The sequence below is a fragment of the Octopus sinensis genome, linkage group LG17, assembly GCF_006345805.1.
Source record: "Octopus sinensis linkage group LG17, ASM634580v1, whole genome shotgun sequence".
Taxonomy (NCBI): domain Eukaryota; kingdom Metazoa; phylum Mollusca; class Cephalopoda; order Octopoda; family Octopodidae; genus Octopus; species Octopus sinensis.
In genome coordinates, this window is record NC_043013.1 from 15404910 (window position 1) to 15426531 (window position 21622).

The window sequence follows — 21622 nt, forward strand, 5'->3', positions numbered from 1 at the left end:
GAACCCATTGACCCAATTTGCTGACTTTTCCGATAGCACACAGGTCTCAATGAATGGTTGAATGACCAAATCCAAGCTTCTCTGCTAGTTCCTCAACAGTTACGATGAGATTTTGTTCCACCAGGGTTTTCAGGATGTCCTTGTCGAGTTCTACAGATCTTTCAGGATGAGGCTCGTCTTCTAGGCTGTAGTTTATGGCTCGGAATTTCTGGAACCACCATTGACACTGCCTTACGCTTATTGTCCAATCCCCATATACTGCATTAATATTTCTTGTACTTTCCGTTGCGTTGTTGTCTTTATTGAACTCAAAGCAAAATATGCCAAATATGCTCCTTTGTTACTTCCAACATAGCTTTGAAAAAAATAGCTGTTAAAATCGAAATGCACTCTTCAAAACTTGCACTATGAATAAGGACAAGATAAAATTACTACCTGCTTTTATAGCAAGTTAATATAAGTAGTTTATCCCATTCCCCTCTGACTTTTAGTTCAAGCTGTTGAAAAAACCGCATTATTATATATATATACATACATACATACATACATATACACACACACTCTCTCTCACACACATGCACACATTTATATTCTGTTATTCTTTTATATGTTTCAGCCTTGAGGTTGTGGCCATGCTGGATCATGTGTGTGTGTGTGTGTGTGTGTGTCTATCTGTCTGTCTGTCTGTATGTATATATGTATATGTATGTGTGTGAACAACAATATTTTCAACAGATGTGTTGCAAATGTATCTGATTGTTCTCAAGCTTCAAATTTACTCTCTTCCAAGAACATTTTCACTCACTCTTATTTGTTAGCTTCCCATACATTTTACTCATGTATCTATCAGCGTTCATGGACAGTAACAAATATTACATCTAGTTTCATTTTATTCGTTACACAGTGTGTGTGTGCGTTTGCGTGTGCTGTAAACCAGACTAAGAAAAGCATTTGACACACACACCAGAATGTGAGTTTTCTGTAAATTTTGCTTAATTGGAGTTTAAATTTTAAAAACTGGAGCTGGCATGACGCGATGCATTGTACTCTTAAAATTGCTAGGTAAATTGTAATTGAAGAAATCCTATATTGTAGATTTGTATAACTCCCAAAGGGAGGCAGATAAAATCTGCCTTTTATAATAAGAGATATATATATATATATATATATAGATAGATAGATAGATAGATAGGCAGATACATAGCTAGACAAACAGATAATACAGATTTATAGATAGCTGGGCAGACATATACAGAGGTAAGTAAGCAGATATATGAATAGACAGATGGATATATTGCTAGATAAATAGTTAGACATACAAATAGATACATAGTTAAAGAGATAGATTGATATGTAGATAGACAGGCAGGCAGGTAGATAGATAGATATATGGAGGGGTGTAAAGGTACATATATAGAAAAATGTAAAGGAAGAGAAATTATTACAACTAGAAGTGGGGTTTGTACCTTTAAAAACAAGGAACTTTCCACAGAGTTTCTTAACATTCATTGCTAATTTTTTTTTTTCCTTTCTCTAGGTAATTGTTTCAATGCTATCTGTGCCCGCCATATTCTACAGACCAAAAGGACGAGAAGAAGATTCCGATTCTTCAAGAGAGAAGTTCCAAGTGCCTGAGAGTGACCATTTAACTTATCTGAATGTCTATCAGCAATGGAAAAGAAATGGGTGAGTTAAAATATTGTAACTGTTTAACAAATCATGGAAGTTCTTGCACTATTGGTAACTAAGGGTGGATAATGAGTATGGGTGAGAGGTGAGACGTATTTATGACTTATACATGCACACACACACACATCTGAGTGTAAATTTAATGCACTCTGTGTTTGTTTTTCGCTTTGTCTCCATGTCATATTTCTTTGTTCCATATACAATATAAACACACATACACACAGTGATGGTGCTACATAAAGAGCACTGGTGCTGGGACCATGTAAAAAAGCACCCAGTACACTCTGTAATGTGGTTCACATTAGGAAGGACATCCAGCTACAGAAGCCATGCCAAAACAAACAAAGGAGCCTGGTGTGGCCCCTGGCCTTATCAACTCCCATGTAACCATCCAACCCATGCTTGGCACTATGACCTGGCAACGCCGGGTCATATACAGCTGTGTGCGTGCGCACATACACGCGAGTACTGTCCAAATCTCCGACCAATCACATACAGCTAGCTGGCATTCAATTGGCGTATCAAGTTTCGTGCATTTTGATTGGGTTTTGGATAGAAAATTCACAAAAAAGTCACTTCTATTGATTTTTTAATGGCTTTGCGTGGTGACTGGGGAAATGTAAAGATGTGCACGACCACCCTTGGACGGTTTTGAATGACTATAGAAAGAGCCAGCCCTCTAACTGAAAAATTGTGGATTTGTATAAAGGACACACACACAGACATTTTGCCGTTTATATATAGCCTTTTGTTTAGTGTTGACTGTTGGAAAAAAAGAGTACTTGAAACTAGAGTAGAGATTAATATTTTATTTTGGTTGAATCTTACTATTCTGAGATTCATCTATGGGTACACAGAGTCGTCAGACAAGTCATGGCAGATGACTTACCTGACAACCCTGTGCACCCACAGGCAAAAGCACAGAGCAGCAAGGGACTGGCTTGAGCGAAAGAAATATTTTGTCTTGCTTACAGAATGTAGGGTATATAACCTTGAGCAGTGTAAAAAGCTGGTTGCATGTGGTCTCACACAATCTTAATTCTTCTGCTGATCTTGTTTATTTATGTTCCAAGTTATTGATAAAAATAACTGCTTGCAGTTATGGCCGAATAAAATATGTTAATTTGGTTTACACAGTGGGAATTAATTCCTATGTTAGTGTTAATTAAGAAATTGGTAATAACTCTTACAAGATGAGAAGCAGTAATTTAGGCATTCGTAATAGAATGTAATTCGATATGTGAGGGTGTATATGTACATGTGAATGTGTGTATGTGTGTGTGTGTGTGTTTACACATGTATGTGTGGGCTTAAGATGTTTGCCTGACAACCATGTTTTTGTGTTCTGTTCCACTGTATGACACCTGAGGCACGTGTTTTACTGCAGGTCTCGGCCAGCTATTTTTTTTAAGTGCCAATTGCATAAAGTGGATAGTACTTGTGGAAAATATGAGATGAAGTAGTGAGGGATGATCTGAAGATGTTGAGCCTCGTGGAGGAGATGGCAATAAACCAAGATGTCTGGTGATATGATGAGCTTTTTGAGGAGACCTGTGGAACTGAGTTCTGGAAGCACTGTGTATTATGTGTTCTTCATCTACACATTCTGAGGAATTACAACCGTGTTTTGTGGTCTGCTACCACTACAGCTCCTTTATAGGATCCAGTTAGCTCAAGACATCATCAGGAGGAACCATGTCCGGTTTTGGCCCCTACTCCTCTACCGTTTTGACGTGGCAGGGCCCCCCCTTTCGGAGGTGTCTTCAGCTCTGGTGTTGGGTGCATGTCTTCTTTCTTCTTCTTTCTTCTGTTCCCTGGCCTCTTCGATGTTGTCATATTAATTCACCCCACACCGAATGAATCAAGCCACTTCTCTTCATACGGTATGCTTGCCTCTTCCTCCCCTGTTTCTGCAACCCATCACCACTTTGTCATCTCTCTCTCTCTCCTGTCCTCTCCCTGTCAACTGCATCATTGTCATTCCTGCTGCTCCACTGTACTCTCATGTTCATCACTCACTGTATTCTCCTTTTACTTCCCTCTCTCTCTCTCTCTCCAACTCTCCTTTTGCACCCTTGTGAACTCCCTGCTCACTCACCCTGTTCAATCCTCTATACCACTCTCCTTATATTCATCTCCTTATACCTTGAGGGTAAAGGTGGTGAGCTGGCAGAAACATTAGCATGCCGGGCGAAATGCGTAGCCGTATTTCGTCTGCTGTTACCTTCCAATTCAAATTCCGCTGAGGTCGACTTTGCCTTTCATCCTTTCAGGGTCGATAAATTAAGTACCAGTTAACGCACTGGGGTCGATGTAATCGACTTAATCCCTTTGTCTGTCCTTGTTTGTCCCCTCTGTGTTTAGCCCTTTGTGGGTAGTAAAGAATTATATACCTTGAGGGTATGCCCTGGCATATCTTCTCCGCCATCTTCTCTTTCTCTATCTGACTAGGGCAGTACTGTATCTCCTGCACAGCAAGACACCTGTTTCTGTCCCTCTATCATAGTTTTACCGCTTATCACTTGGCACAAAGTTGAGGAGGTTCTTTGTCATACAAGTTACTTGGTGACCTCACTGGTGCTGGTGGTTGCTGTTAGGAAGGGCATCCAACCATAGTAACAAATTCCAAACCTGAAAGTAGAGTTTGACGTGGTCACCTGGTTTTCTAACCATGAACTGTCCAACCCATGCCAGCATGGAAAATGGATGTTAAATGATGACGTTGATGATGGTGATGATGATGATCGTTGTTTCGATTACCAGATCAGGCATTGTGTTGCATTCTTGAGCAGAACACTTCATTTCCTGTCGCTCTGCGATCGTTTCATTGTCAGACATGTGGCATGTCATGCACCTGCACAGGTATTGTTAATTCGATGCAGGAAGGGAGCTTATGTGCACACGCAAACATTTTATCATTGTAAACAAATTGTCTGTGTGGGTTGTTCGGCAAGAAATTGCAGAACACTCACATGTCATCAAACGACGGGAGAGTCTGTGACACACACACACACACACACAGACACTCTCATGCATGCACGCACTCATGCACACTTCCAGGCGCACACACACACACACACACACCACACACACACACACTCACTTAATTCATCCATATGTATTCACACAATTGCAATTAAGAGAACAGATAAAAGAGTTGCATTTTCAAAACTAGAACCTGTTCCTCTCTCTCTCTCTCTCTCTATATATATATATATATACACACACACACACACACACACATATATACATATATATTTTACATATTACTTTGTTGCTTTAATGCTTGTCTTGTTCTCTTTTTGCTTTCTTTCTTTCGCCTTTTATGTCCCTATCTGCTACATTACCGTTTGTAATACACACCAATACACACACACAATGAATTTATATTTGCACACGTCACATTATTTTTTTCTCATTTTTATTTGTCTACAATATTTTACTTTTTTTTTTTAGTTTGATTTACTTGTATATTTATTAGCATTTTAATGTAAAAATAACATAAAAACACAATTATGACTCAGACATACAATGAAAATTGGAGAAACGAAAGACATCAAAATATACAAGCAAATAATCCTTTCTACTATAGGCACAAAGCCTGAAATTTTTGGGGAAGGCACTAGTTGAATACATCAGTCCCAGTGCATTACTGGTACTTATTTCATTGGCCCCGAAAGGATGAAAGGCAATGTTGATAATAGTAATAATAACAATGATGATGATTTCAAATTTTATTACATGGCCTGTAATTTTAGGAGGAGATGGTTAGTTGTTTACATTAACCCCAGTATTTTACTGGTACTTTATTTTATCAACTTTGTAAAAGTGAATGGTAAAGTCGACACTGTCGAGATTTGAACTCAGAATGTCAAGAACCAGAAGAACTACCACCGGACATTTTGTCTGTGGCACTAATGTTTTGTCTGATGTGCATACAGCCACTCACTTCAATAACATTATGTATGTATGTATGTCCGTCTGTTTGTCCATCCGTCCGTCCGTCACAGTATGGAGGAGGACCTGCTGTGAAGAACCTCGATCTGGGTATGTACATCAAGTACTGAAATAATGGTTCCATATTTGACCTACACCACCAAAATGAAGATTAAGGAAAAGCTCATCCTCGAAGCCCTCTTTGCAGATGACTCTGCCCTCATGGCCCACAAGGAAAATCACCTCTAGATCATTGTCATCCATTTTGTCAAGGCATCCAGATTCTTTGGTCTGACCATCAGTCCAGGTTTAGTCCATTTTGAACTTTTAAACCCAAACCAAATGATAACAAAGGAGATCTACTGTGAGCAGCTTGAGCGGCTTAAGTCAACACTAGAAGAAAAATGACCATTTTTGGTTTCAAGATGAAAGGTGTTCTTCCATCAGGATAATGCTTGGCTACACACAGCGAGGATGGTATTCCAAAGGCTGAAACATTTTGAATGGGAAATGATGTCCCACCAGCTATATATTTGCTGGACATTGCCCTATCTGATTACCATTTATTTCATAGTCCTAAAAATCAATAGGATGAGTAAAATATGAATTCTGTACTCAAAGTCAGAACTATACTGGAGAAGTATTTTTCATCACAGATAAGTGAATTTTGGAAGAGGGGCCTTGCAAGTCTACCAGATTGATGGAAGAGCAGTGTAGAAAATGAAGGAGAAAATATTTTAGATTAAAAAAGAACTTTGTTTATCTTAGTTTATCTTATATTTTTTAATATAAAAATAGATATATTTCTTCTTATATTAAAAAGAAATATAAAAAAACCGTATTATTTATGGGATGGCCCAATAAATATATATATATATATTATATATATATATATATATCATCATCATCATCATCATCGTTTAACGTCCGCTTTCCATGCTAGCATGGGTTGGACGGTTCAACTGGGGTCTGGCAAGCCCGAAGGCTGCACCAGGCCAGTCAGATCTGGCAGTGTTTCTACAGCTGGATGCCCTTCCTAACGCCAACCACTCCGAGAGTGTAGTGGGTGATTTTATGTGCCACCGACACAGGTGCCAGACGAGGCTGGCAGACGGCCACGCTCGGATTATATATATATATATATATATATATATATATATATATATATATATATATATATAGATACATATATACATACACGCACACACACCTTTTATCTATTACTTGTTTCAGTTATTAGGCTGTGGCCATACTGGGGTACTACCTTGAAGAATTTTAGTTGTATGAATGAATTGAACCTGGTACTTATTTTATTTTAAAGCCTGGTACTTATCGTAAGCACTTTTTGCTGAACCACTAAGTTATGGAGACATAAGCATACAAGCACTGGTTGTCAAATGGCGCTGGGCAATAAACACACACACACACACATACATCCACATGCATATATTTATATATATATGATGGGCTTTTTTTAGTTTCTGTCTACCAGATCCACTCAGAATACTTTTAGTTGGCCTGAGGTTATAGTTGAAGACAGTAGCCCAAGGTACCACTGAGTGGGACTGAACCTGGAACCATGTAGTCAGGAAGCAAATTTCTTACATGAAAGCCCCCTCCCCCACCACTCTATGTGTATGTGTGTGTGTATCTATCTATCTATCTATCTATCTATCTATCTATCTATCTATCTATCTATCTATATATATATATATATATATAGGTAAACAGTAAAATTAAATACAGACATGGACAAGAACATGAAACACCACAGAGACGACACAAGAACCACAGGACGGGACATTCGAAGCCCTCAGTCATCAGTCAAGAACCAGATCATCTTAGAATTTCGGCTGATTAATCTTGAGAATTGCTCCGATATGGCAACCCGCCAAGGGAAATCTAAGCCAGCGCATTAGATCCCCTGGAAGAAAGCTTCGAATGTATACAACAAAGGACGGAAAACGATCGAAGTACACAAACCAAAATACAGAATACGTGACACCAATAGAATACAAAAACGTAAAAACAATAACGGTAAAATAAAATAAACCACACAACAAAACCAGGACGTAGGACAAGGGTCTTTCGACGGACGATTTGAGTAGGGCTGGCTTGTGAAGTTGTGCCAAAGGCCACGGGGAGACGAACAATCCGTGTTGCTTCTGAGGCTGCTGAAACGAAAAGAGCGCTCAACAGTCGGCTGTGCGTGAGAACAAAAGACAGGAGAAAGGGACAATGAAAAGGGAGAGAAGGTGGACGAGAGGAAGAAAGAGACAGATCGAGGGGGCTGGAGGTGAGAGAGATAGAGAAAACGTAGAAAGGGGGGGGGGACGGATGGAGAGGGAAAGAACGGAAGTGGAATAAGGGAGGAGGGAGAGAGAGAAAAAGAGGACAGATTAAGTCGTATCAAGCTTGAGAAAAAATATACTTATCGTATAAGGACAATTGTGATACGTAGCCGCCGATTATATAGGTAAACATTAAAATTAAATACAGACATGGACAAGAACATGAAACACCACAGAGACGACACAAGAACCACAGGACGGGACATTCGAAGCCCTCAGTCATCAGTCAAGAACCAGATCATCTTAGCAATTTCGGCTGATTAATCTTGAGATTGCCCGATATGGCCAGCCCGCCAAGGGAAATCTAAGCCAAGCGCATTAGATCCCCTGGAAGAAAGCTTCGAATGTATACAACGAAAGGACGGAAAACGATCGAAGTACACAAACAAAACAGAATACGTGACACCAAAAGATATATATATATATATATATATATATATATATATATATATATATATACTACATACATACACCACACGCATACATAACAGGATGATGCATCAGTTTTTTTATTCATTTGTATGGTATTTGGAAAAGGACACATAGCTCATCAAAGAAATGCTGTATTTGAAAAGAAATTGGTACAAATATTCTTGAGAATCCTTTGATCACACCTATTCAATGAATCCAACATTAACATCAAAGACTGCTTCAATACAGGATCAGGAGTGTTGACAGCCCTAATCAGATAATCTTTATTCATTTTGGACATAGTGCTGGTTACGGTGGATGTAAGGTTTACGTTGTGTCATGGGGTGTTGATTGACCTCTCTCTAAATGACACCTCATACATAATAGTCCAGTAGATTGAGGTCTGGTGAGCGAGAAGGACATGTATCTAGAACATCATCATTATGGAGATTGGCATGCAGCCATGCTTGAATTGTCTTAGCCTTATGAGACAGTGCCGAGTCTTGTTGGAAGATGTATGGTCTTCTGTTGCATATTCTATCCATCCAAAGCCTTACAGCTTTTTCCAACACCTCTGTGTAGACAGGGCCCTGTGAAAAAAAGTGAGGTGGCATGACATCTTCCTCATTGCTGATGACTCCCACAACCATCACAGTTGTTGGAATTTAGTATGCATGACTGATGAAACCTCATTTGTGTCTCTGCATAACCATCTATGTTTCCTTTGGTTTATCTTCTGGTTCTGATCAAAATTTTTCTCATCATAGAAAATCCAAAGTATTCCAGCCTCTTGGTGTTTAAACTCATTTACCAAGTGCTTTGCATGGATCAAAATCATTCCCTCGTTAATCTGTCATAAACTGACCCTTCTGCATCACATATGACTTGTACCAGATGCCCTCATGTACAACTCTTCTTGTGGTGCATTTTGAAAACTTGAAGTCCTTTGCAATGGCTCTGGTTGACTTTTCAGGTATTTTATTATTTTTGGGGCTTTTAGCACAAAATTATGTGTTCTGATGCTATTAAAACTCTGTAAGGTGGCGAGCTGGCAGAAACATTAGCATGCTGGGCAAAATGCGTAGCTGTATTTCGTCTGCCGTTACGTTCTGAGTTCAAATTCCGTCAAGGTCGATTTTGCCTTTCATCCTTTCGGAGTCGATAAATTAAGTACCAGTTGTGCACTGGGGTCGATGTAATCGACTTAATCCGTTTGTCTGTCCTTGTTTGTTCCCTTTGTGTTTAGCCCCTTGTGGGTAGTTAAGAAATAGGTATTAAAACTCTGTGCATGTGTTTTGCATTTAGCTGCTGATGTTGGATCCCCATCGGCAGCTTCCAGATCTTTTTGAACATTGACAACACAGGATTTGGCAGCTCTCAGGATGTGGGCTATCTCTGTGGCATTATGTGGTGTTTTTCAGGCAATGATTACAGTTTGCCTTTTCATTTGCTGAGTCACCCTGATGCCAGATATCATTTATCTGAAAAGTAAGGTAAAAAAAAAAAAATATAAGTTAGAAGAAAGTGCTCTTGAAAGAGGGATCCTCAAAAGAATTGATGCACCTTGTATACAAATATGTTTGTGTGTGTGTGTGTATGTTTATATATATATATATATATCTTTTTATCATCATCATCATCATCATCATTATTATAAAGGTGTTCAGCTGGCTGCATTGTTAGCACTCTGGACAAAATACTGAGCGACATTTCTTTCTTCTGGTTTTATGTTCTGAGTGCAAATTCTGTGAGGTTGATTTTGCCTTTTAGTATTGGGGTCAGTGCAATTGACTAGTCCTCTACCCCCAAATTTCAGGCTTTGTGCCATTAGTAGAAAAGATTATTATTATTGTTTGTTATCATTCTTATTATCATACAATTAGAAGAGAATGATTCAAATTGTAATTTAACACGGATTGAATTTGCTTATTGAACTGAACAGTATTTCAACACTATATCTTCTTCAAAATAAGATGAAGAATGAAAACGAAAATATAGTTTTCATTAAACAAAGTCCATTTTTGTTTTATTATATATGACTTATTGCTCTTCTAATTATATAATCTACCTTTGTGAAGTGTTATGTCAATCTTCATAAATTATTATTATTTTTTTTTCTACCCCGTAGCTACTCAGCGAACTGGTGCAATGAACATTTCATACACATAAAAGCCATGAGAAAGGTGAGTGTTTTATAAACATTGCCAATCTGTTGTCATCTGCGAATATCATAACAATATAACACCTCTGTGTGTATATGCGTGTGTTCATTACTAATTCGTTTGTGCTTCCCGTAACCATGCATGACACAGTGATGTATTTTATTTTCAAATATAGGCGTAGGAGTGGCTGTGTGGTAAGTAGCTTGCTAACCAACCACATGGTCCCGGGTTCAGTCCCACTGCGTGGCATCTTGGGCAAGTGTCTTCTGCTATAGCCCCGGGCCGACCAATGCCTTGTGAGTGGATTTGGTAGACGGAAACTGAAAGAAGCCTGTCGTATATATGTATATATGTGTATGTATGTGTGTGTTTGTGTGTCTGCTGTGTTTGTCCCCCTAGCATTGCTTGACAACCGATGCTGGTGTGTTTACGTCCCCGTCACTTAGCGGTTCGGCAAAAGAGACCGATAGAATAAGTACTGGGCTTACAAAGAATAAGTCCCGGGGTCGATTTGCTCGACTAAAGGCGGTGCTCCAGCATGGCCGCAGTTAAAATGACTGAAACAAGTAAAAGAGTAAAGAGTAAAAGAGTATACACATACACACATCATCATCATCATCATTTAATGTCCGCTTTCCATGCTGGCATGGGTTGGATGGTTTGACTGGAACTGGTAAGCCAGAGGGCTGCACCAGCTTCCAATCTGATTTGGCATAGTTTTTATGACTCGATGCTCTTCCTAACGCCAACCACTCTGAGAGTCTAATGGATGTTTTTCACATGCCACCGGCACGGGTGCCATTTACATGACGTTGGCAACAGCCCTGACTATGATTTCACTTGGCTTGACTGGGCTTCTTTCAGTTTCTATCTACCTGATCCACTCACAAGGCTTTAGCTGGCCTGGGGTTATACAGAAGACACCTGCTCAAGGTACCATGCATTAGCACTGAACTCAAAACCACATTCGTGGGGACTGTCATGTTTCCTATAGTATATTGTAGCATTAGCAATTTAAAATGTTCCTCTGAGGCAGTTTTTTGTTAGTCTGCTATAAACCCTCTATTTCTCAAGATGATGATGATAATGGTTTTCATTATTATCATTGTTTTCATGTTTACATTTCCATGCTTCCATGGGTTAGACAAGTTTTGCAGCAGACTTTCTATGGTTGGATGCACTCCCTGTTGCCAATCCTCATCAGTTTTTAAGCAAAGTATTATTTTCAGAAAAACAGAATGAGTTAAAGAGAACAGGAGGAGACACGTGGGATGGAGGGTTACTGAAGAGGTCACAGGATGTGTTACGAAAGATTTCAGACAAAGGACACTAAAATAAGAATAACAAGAGCACTCAGAGAGCACAAACTTCTGCCAAGGCAACATCAACATATTCTCAACGATTAGCTGGAGATGATTTTTAAAATGAGAATATCTGAAGTAAACTGGACTGCTCTCACAAACAAGAATACTAAAACTGAACTTGACTGTTCTCAAACTGTGAAATAATCCAAATATATATATATTGAGTGAGAGGTGAAGGGAAAGGAGATGAAATACTAATACAGTGAAGGAGAAGTAGTGAGAGTAATAGCCACGACTGAGAGGGAGTGAGAGAAAGTAATAACAATGAGAAAGACGAAATGAAGTGGCAAAGAGAGTGTCGTATGAATGAGAAAGAATGGGGTGATAGATGAATAATGAAGGAAGGAGTGAAAAGGCTAATAAACAGTGTTTGAAGTGTGAGTATATGTGTGTGTAAAAGAGAGGTATGTTTGTGCATGCATATGTGTGTGTACAATGGAAATGGGATGGTAATGTTCAATGCTGAAAATATGTGTGTATGTATGTGCATGTACAAGAGAACTATGTGAAACTATACATATACATGTAAAGTAAAAGAAATCGGAAAAATAATCCAGAATCCTTGTCCAGTACTGGGTTGATCTCAAAATCTAATGAGACCGTGCCTGTCACAAGGCCAAATGTCCCTGAAAGTTTCATCCGAATCCATCCAGTGGTTCTTGACATATCTTGTCCACGCACAAACAAACACGACTGAAAACAATGCCTGTCATAAGGTGGATGTAATACTAAAGCTGAAGTGAAGAATTAGTTATATAGGGCATGTGGTTATTTTACTCTCTTTTACTCTTTTACTTGTTTCAGTCATTTGACTGTGGCCACCGCCTTTAGTCGAGCAAATCGACCCCAGGACTTATTCGTTGTAAGCATAGTACTTATTCTATCGGTCTCTTTTGCCGAACCGCTAAGTTACAGGGACGTAAACACACCAGTATCGGTTGTCAAATGATGTTGGGTGGGGGGCGACAAACACAAACATACACACACACACACACATATACATATATACGACAGGCTTCTTTCAGTTTCCGTCTACCAAATCCACTCACAAGGCTTTGGTCAGCCCGAGGCTATAGTAGAAGACACTTGCCCAAGGTGCCACGCAGTGGGGCTGAACCCGGAACCATGTGGTTGGTAAGCAAGCTACTTACCACACAGCCACCCCTACACTTGGCAAAAACAAAAAAAAGCAATATTATTTGCACCTGGTCTCCTCTACATTTTCATGGCAGTTTGTAAACAAACAGTTTTGCATGTACGATGGCGATATTTTGTTTAAAATTGGCATGTTATATTAAGACAAAGAAACGTTAACACACACCACAAACACTCCAGACACACACACTCACATACACATGCACATAATGGGTTTCTTTTTAGTTTTTGACTTCCAAATCTACTTGTAAAGCTTCTATTATAGAAGACAATTTTCCCAAAGCACTGTGCTATGAGACTGAACTTGAAACCACATAGTTGGAAACTGAACTTCTTAATCACACAGCTGTGCTTCACTGAGGAGGCCTAGTCTGACAGAAGCATTTAAGGATGAGATTCTCTCCTATATACATAGTTTATATTTGCTTAAAATTTCAATCGCTTGATCTTAATGGAATTATTTCCCTTGGTTGTTACTTTTAGATTTTAAACTGGCCTAAAAAGATTTTGTTTACCAGTTGCATGGATAATTTCAATTAATTGAAGTCTTTCAACTCACTATGTAGTCTTAGTTGCACAGTGTTAACAACCATGTTTACTGTAGTGTTATAGTCATGTGTTAGCATGTGCTCACATCATTTACTAGAAATAGTAGCTAGATATCCTTCAGATTACACTTTTCTGCCTTAGAAAATGGACACATTAGGTTAAATATAGGCCTCTGTTTGGGAAAAAGACAGTGTAGTCACTTAATCAAGGATGACAACAGACTAAACAACAATATGCATATTATACAACACCACCACTGTTATCCCCCCCAACAACAACAACAATAATAACCACAACAAAACAACTGAGCCAATGAGAGAAACCTCTATGCTAGAAACAGCTGCAAAATTTCCCTCTGATCACATCACATCATATCATCTTAACAAAAAAAGGACAAGTTGGACAGTATAGTCTGAGGTAAGTTGTAGCAAGGCAATATGGCCATGTCTGGAATATCTTTGATCATAAATCTGCCAGATTAGAACCTGACCTCGGGCTAAACAATAACAACAACAACAACACAACAACAACAACAATTATATGAGCAATGAAGGATCTTTTGCAACAACAACAAAAACATATGTCCCCTTTAGTAGGTATCTCTGGAAGATTGTAGTCAAATACACGTACCTTTGTTAACGGTATCGTTCTTGTTTCAGGTGCGAGAAGTACGGCAACAGCTGAAAGAGATTATGGACCAACAGAAGATGGATTTGATCTCCTGTGGAAACGACTGGGATGTTGCACGGAAAAGCATTTGTTCGTCCTATTTCCACCAGGCTGCAAGACTCAAGGTAAGCCGACGACTTTGTTTTTTTTTTTCCTTCACATTCCTCCCACTTCTGGTGAAATGTCTGAAGTTTTGCAGCTGGACAGGGGAAGAGAATTTGAAGTTAAGTGTGCTTCACTTATTTAGTTGTCAAGGTTGTTTTGGTTACTAAGGACAAAACCATGCTGGAGCACTTGTCTTTAGTGAGTGTCAGTTGTTTAGGTTCAGAAGAATTGTCCAAATGCATTGTGTTTTGGTAGTGTTGTCTTTGCATCTCTTAAGTGAAATGGAAATTTGAATTTGTTTAGATATATATATATATACATATATGTGTGTGTGTGTGTGAATTGGTAAGTATATAAATACATACATATACACTTGTGTGTGTGTGTATATATATATATATATATATATATATATACATGCACACTCACTCACTCACCCTAATGTTTGTAATTATATTGTTATAATGGTAATGCTTGTTTACCTGCGTTACTCTTGTGGCCAATGATAAACCATCAGAGCAATAATGTGTGGTGTAGTGCAATGCTTGTAGCTTACTGTTGTGTGTATAGTATGATGCTGTGGTTTTACTGTAATGTAGTAGGGTATAATGCATACTCCAGCATGACCACATCCTGTGTCTGAAATAAGTAATGTATGTGTGAAATAAGTAATGTATGTGAAATAAGTAATGTATGTATATATGAATATATATATATATATATATATATGTGTGTGTGTGTGTGTCTCTCTCTCTCTCTCTCTATATATATATATATATGTATATATGTCTATATATATGTATATGCATATATTTGTAGGCTTTTATAAATACATATGTATTTATGTGTCTGCATATATATGTGTATATATATATATGTGTGTGTGTGTGTGTGTATGTTTATGTATATATATGTTTGTGTCTATATATATGTGTGTATATGTATATACTTATATATGTATATGCATATATTTGTGTTTATAAATGCATATGTATATGTGTATGTGTATGTGAAGTGTGGGGTAATATATATATGTGTGTATATGTAGTTGTAAGGTGTTTCAAGTACAATAGTTAGGGATTATTGTAAACTGTGTGTGCTTCTAGTTACTGTTTATGAGTGAAGTCTGCAGCATTAGTTGCAGATATATTCCTCACCTACCATTCCTCCACTGTTGCCGGCGCTCCCATAAAACACCCGTTGTATTTTTTGCCTTTGTTTTTGTCCCATCGCCAATTTCTTTTCCTTCTTTTCTGTCATTCACATGTGACCACCACGTCAGATATGAACAGTTAAGCCCTCTGTTGTCTGTTGTTTCTCTCACCACATGACCACCAAGCATGGCTATGTTCACCTAACCACTGTCACTGCCAACCAACAACTACCACCAGCACATGACACTCACTCAGTCATCACCAACACCACAACATCACTTACCTGGCCACTGCACTCCCTTGACCACCACCACCACCACCACACTACTGTGTCCCTACACTCATTTAACCACTTCTCACTACAAAACTTATGAAACTCTACAGCATTTTCACCATTTTGCCACCACCACTACCACCACCACCAGCACAACAACATCACTTACCTAGGCACTGCACTCCCTTGATCACCACCACTACCACCACCACTATCACCACCACTACCACCACCACCATCACCACCACTACCACCACCACCATCACCACCACCACCATGACACTACTATGTCCCTACGCTCACTTAACCACCACTACAAAACTTCCCAAAACACTGCTACATTTTCACCATTTTGCTACCACCACCACCGCCTCCTCCACCACCACACTCACCAAATCACTTCACCACCACACTTACCACCACAGTCACTACCACACCACCGCTAAATTATCACACCACCACAATGCTGCCACACTCACCACCACCACCACCGCACTCACCTACCGTCCACCACACCATTACTATATCACCACCCCATCACCACTGTCATCCCCCATCACCTTCCCTACCAAAAATTATTTCCTCTGCTCTCCAGTGTGCCTGTGAATTTTTAAAAGTTTTTTTTTTTAATTAATTTGTGCTTATTGCCTACTGTTTTTGTTATCTTAAACATAATTTGTTCTTCTCTTGGTTTCTAACCTGTCTTCAAACCATAAAACACTCGTCACTGCCCCCCCACACCTCTCTGCATATGGAAAATAGGTGAAAGGCTAAGTCTATATGCTGAAAGTTCAAATCATTCTGTAGGAAATTGTCCTGTGGGGTCTTCTTACTTGTGCTGGTTGAACCATAAGACTGTTTTCTTCTTATACCTTAATTCCAGTTACCATGGATACCAGTTGTTGTGATTACCTGTTGCCATGATCACCATTTGTTATGGTTACCAGTTGCCCTGGTAACCTGATGTTGTGCTGACTGGTTGCCATAGTTACCTGTTTTCAGTTATCACAGTCACTTTATTGGTTGCTATAGTTACCCGTTGCCATTGTTATCATTTGTTACTAGTTGTTGTGGCTATTTGTTACTATGGTCGTTGTTATGGTCACTATTTGTTATTGTGGTAACCTGATGTGGTTCCTGTTGCCATGGTTACCAGTTATTATGGTAACTGATTGTCATGGTAGCCACCCTACAAGGGTAGACAAACAGAGCAAATTTTATCCAAGCAAGAACTAAACACAGAACAATCAAGGTTAGAGTCAACTACTATGTTTGAAGGGGATTCTCAACAAAACCCCTTTGTGTTCCCCGCCTTCTTCTTTCCCTAAACATCTTCACCTCCACCACCTCTACCAAATCTGTAATATAAGACTGGGTTGCTCAACATTGCAGTAGAGATACATTTCAAAGTAAGGAATGTGCTGAAACCCTAAATTTAACCCTATCACAGTAAGAACGTCTTCCCTAGGAAACTAGGAAAAGCCACTAAGTAGTTATTTCATCCACAAGAAGTAGCAGCCTACCTCCATGGGGTTCTATGACCTACAGGAATTTGCTGCCAAATCTCCCTGTACAGTCTTTTAAAATGAGAAGGGCACACTATACATGGGTTGGGAGGTGGGGGGAAGCTGGCAGTGGCCACTGTTGGAATGCCTTTCATTATAGATCTGCTTGATTGGGGTTGATTTAGGATTAGAAAACACCACCACCAACAACAACCCAGGTCAGGTGATTACATGAAAGTTCCTTTCATTCATGTAGGGTCATTAGGGAACCTGTTAAGGGAGGTCTGGCAGTGTATAGGGTGCAGCGAATAAACTGTCGTCTAAATTACGCAAAAATGAAAATAATACTAGCACCTTATTTTAACAAATATATTTACCAAAATTACATTAAAATATCTTGAAATACTAAAGAGTAAATTTATTCAATATAATTGCTATTGGCTTCAACCATGGCCTCCAGACGACTTTGGAATCTCCTACAACTCTCCTGAATGGTTTCCTTGTTTAAGTCGGTGAATGCTGCCATAACTTTGCCTTCAGTTCATCTTTGGTGTTGCAAAGAGTTTTGTTGGTCTCTCATTCAACTACGCTCCACCTGTAATAATCAAGGGGGTTGCAGTCTGGGGAGTTAGGGGGTGGGTCAGATGTTAGAAGTGATGTGGTTGCAAAAATTGTCTGACAGCCATGACTGGGTTCTCTTGCTTGTGTGGAATGGTGCAGAGTCTTGTTGCCAGACATAGGGTCTTCCAGCAGCCACCCTCTTGACCCAGGGCAGCACTCTCTCCTCCAGGCACTTGATGTAGGCCCCCGTGTTGAATCTGAAGCCACATGGGAAGATGAGTGCTTGTGTAACATCCTATTCTTGCTTTAGTCAGACACACACACAATTTCATCAGTACCATCATCCTCATCATTTAGTATTCGCTTTCCATGCTGACATGGGTTGGACAGTTTGACAGGAGCTGACAAGTCAGAAGATTGCACCATACTCTACTATTTATTTTTGCAACTGGATTCCCTTCCTATTACCAACCCCTTTACAGAGTGGACTAGGGGCTTTTTATGTGGCACCAGCACCTGCAAGGTCTGATTTGACATGGTTTCTATGACAGGATGCTCTTTCTAATGTCAACCACTTTTGGACATGAACTGGGTGCTTTTTACGAGGCACAAAACAACAGAGTTTTTGTCAATGTGGAGAGTCATGACTGGATTCTCCTGCTTGTGTGGTATGGTACAGAGTCCTGTTGCCAGACATAGGGTCTTCCAGCAGCCACCCTCTTGACCCAGGGCAGCACTCTCTCCTCCAGGCACTTGATGTAGGCCCCCGTGTTGAATCTGAAGCCACATGGGAAGATGAGTGCTTGTGTAACATCCTATTCTTGCTTTAGTCAGACACACACACAATTTCATCAGTACCATCATCCTCATCATTTAGTATTCGCTTTCCATGCTGACATGGGTTGGACAGTTTGACAGGAGCTGACAAGTCAGAAGATTGCACCATACTCTACTATTTGTTTTTGGCAGGATTTTTGCAACTGGATTCCCTTCCTATTACCAACCCCTTTACAGAGTGGACTAGGGGCTTTTTATGTGGCACCAGCACCTGCAAGGTCTGATTTGACATGGTTTCTATGACAGGATGCTCTTTCTAATGTCAACCACTTTTGGACATGAACTGGGTGCTTTTTACGAGGCACAAAACAACAGAGTTTTTGTCAATGCAGAGAGTCATGACTGGATTCTCCTGCTTGTGTGGTATGGTACAGTGTCTTGTTGCCAGACATAGGGTCTTCCAGCAGCCACCCTCTTGACCCAGGGCAGCACTCTCTCCTCCAGGCACTTGATGTAGGCCCCCGTGTTGAATCTGAAGCCACATGGGAAGATGAATGTAGGTATAAGGAGTTCTTTTCCTATCAGAACAATCAGTGTGAGTTTTCTGAGCTGCTGTAGTTTCGTAATCACCATTTGGCTCATTCGACTCTTTCTGAATCCTCTGCACTGTCCTCAGATTGACACCCAAACACTCGGAAATGTTTGTTTTGGAACTTCTAGTGTGAATGCCAAGCAATGCAGCAGGTCATTTCCAAATTTTTGGCAATGAGAATTGTGTCATGGTGCTGTTTTTCTCACTGATGGTGCCCAACTGACCCTACTATACTGTGCAGTGGTCAACAAAATCCCTACCACATTGGTCACTGATGATGGTCTCCAACTTACTCTGGATTTAAAGAAAAGGTTGTTGGTCTGTTACAGGTTAACATGTTGCTCATCAGTTCTGCTGTAAACTACACCATACTGTGGTACCTATTTACAGATAAGTTGACTGGATTGTTGACAGTTAAATGTCTTGGTCACGGACACATTACAGTGAAGTGTATCACACTGTGATACCTACATATACAGCCAGATTGATTGGACTGTTTAGTTGACAGTGTTTTAGTTAAGGACATAGTATAGTAAAGTATACCACATTGTGGTTTCTACTTACAGCTAGGTAGACTGGACTGCTGATAGTTTAGTGTCTTGGACACAATACGGTGAACCAATGCCTTACCATTGTGTGTATTTATAGCTCAGTATATAATATATTGGGTCATCCCATAAATAATGCAGTTTTTTCAATTGTATGAACTAAAAGTCAGAGAGTGGGGTGAGATAAACTATCTGCATCAACTTGCTATAAAAGCAGGTAGTAATTTTAACTTTTTACTTATTCTCAGTGCAAGTTTGGAAGAGTGCAGTTTGATTTTAACAGCTATTTTTTCAAAGCTATAATGGAAGTTACAAAGGAGCATATTTGGCATATTTTGATTTATGAGTTCAATAAAGGCAACAATGCAATGGAGAGTGTGAGGAATATTAATGCAGTATATGGGGGAGCAGACAATAAGCATAAGCCATTGTCAACAGTGGTTCTAGAAATTCCGAGCCGGAAATTACAGCCTGGAAGACGAGCCTTGTCCTGGAAGACCTGTAGAGCTCAACAATGATGTCCTGCACACCTTGGTGGAACCCCGGGCTAAAGAAGGTCGTCACCCACGTTAGGTGATGTTATCTGTTTGGTGGGATATGAAAGGTTTAGTCCACTTTGAACTTTTAAACCCAAACCAAATGATAACAAAGGAGATCTACTGTGAGCAGCTTGAGTGACTTAAGTCAGCGCTAGAAGAAAAATGACCATCTTTGGTTTCAAGATGAAAGGTGTTCTTCCATCAGGATAATGCTTGTCCACATACATTGAGGATGATGTTCCAAAGGCTGGAGCAGTTTGAATGGGAAACAATGCCCCATCCACCATATTTGCCAGACATCACCCCCATCTGATTATCATTTATTCTGCAGTCTTCAAAATAATTTGGACAGAAAAAATATGAATTCTGTAGATGAGATCAGAACAATACTGGAGGAGTATTTTTCATCACGGACAAGTGAATTTTGGAAGAGGGGTCTTGCAAGTCTACCAGATTGATGGAAGAGCATTGTAGAAAATGAAGGAGAGAATATTTTAGATTAAAAAATAACTTTGTTTATCTTAATTTTGAAAAATAAAAGAAGTATTAAAAAACTGCATTATTTATGGGATGACCCAATATTTTACATTTCATGCTTTCTATTTTACATTCATTATATCAGTGATATTTACCAATTATTTTTGTTGCTTCAGGGCATCGGAGAATATGTTAACTGCCGAACGGGGATGCCATGTCACTTACACCCTACCAGCGCCCTCTTTGGCATGGGCTACAATCCTGACTATATTGTCTACCATGAATTGGTTATGACATCCAAGGTAAAATATTCATACACTGACACTCTTGAGCAAACTTTGTTAATTTATCTCATTGCATTGTATTTTATTTGTTGAGTTATTCTTCTCCTAAACTGGTTACCCTTGCTATGGCTTACTTGTAAAAAAAGGGTCCAAGTAAGAAAGTATTCGGATTACTCTGCATAACAAAATCAAGATTTTTTTTTTTTGTCTTTGGTCAGTAAGTGTTATTCCTTATTTGCTTCTATCTAGAAATCAAACGAAATGACTGCTGTTCCCTTTAGACTTTGCTTTTGTGACCTGGACATAAATGTTTTGTAACTGACCTATTTTTCATTACATTTCAAACAGATTCAGTGCTGAGTTGCTGAAACAGAAATACCTATTTCTTTACTACCCAAAAGGGGCTAAAGAAAGAGAGGACAAACAAGGACAGACAAACGGATTAAGTTGATTATATCAACTCCAGTGCATAACTGGTACTTATTTAATTGACCCTGAAAGGATGAAAGGTAAAGTCGAC

The 21622-nt window shown here is 39.3% G+C and overlaps 1 protein-coding gene across 1 annotated transcript in view; it reads left to right on the top strand.

The window, feature by feature from the left end:
* The window catches only part of LOC115220775 (pre-mRNA-splicing factor ATP-dependent RNA helicase PRP16), a 109920-nt gene that overhangs the window by 77454 nt on the left and 10844 nt on the right, over positions 1 to 21622 (top strand). Inside the window, exons 20-23 of the mRNA XM_029790921.2 lie at positions 1538 to 1686; positions 10516 to 10570; positions 14277 to 14411; positions 20995 to 21120. Coding sequence (XP_029646781.1) covers positions 1538 to 1686; positions 10516 to 10570; positions 14277 to 14411; positions 20995 to 21120 — 465 coding nt within the window. The remainder of the gene's footprint in view (positions 1 to 1537; positions 1687 to 10515; positions 10571 to 14276; positions 14412 to 20994; positions 21121 to 21622) is intronic.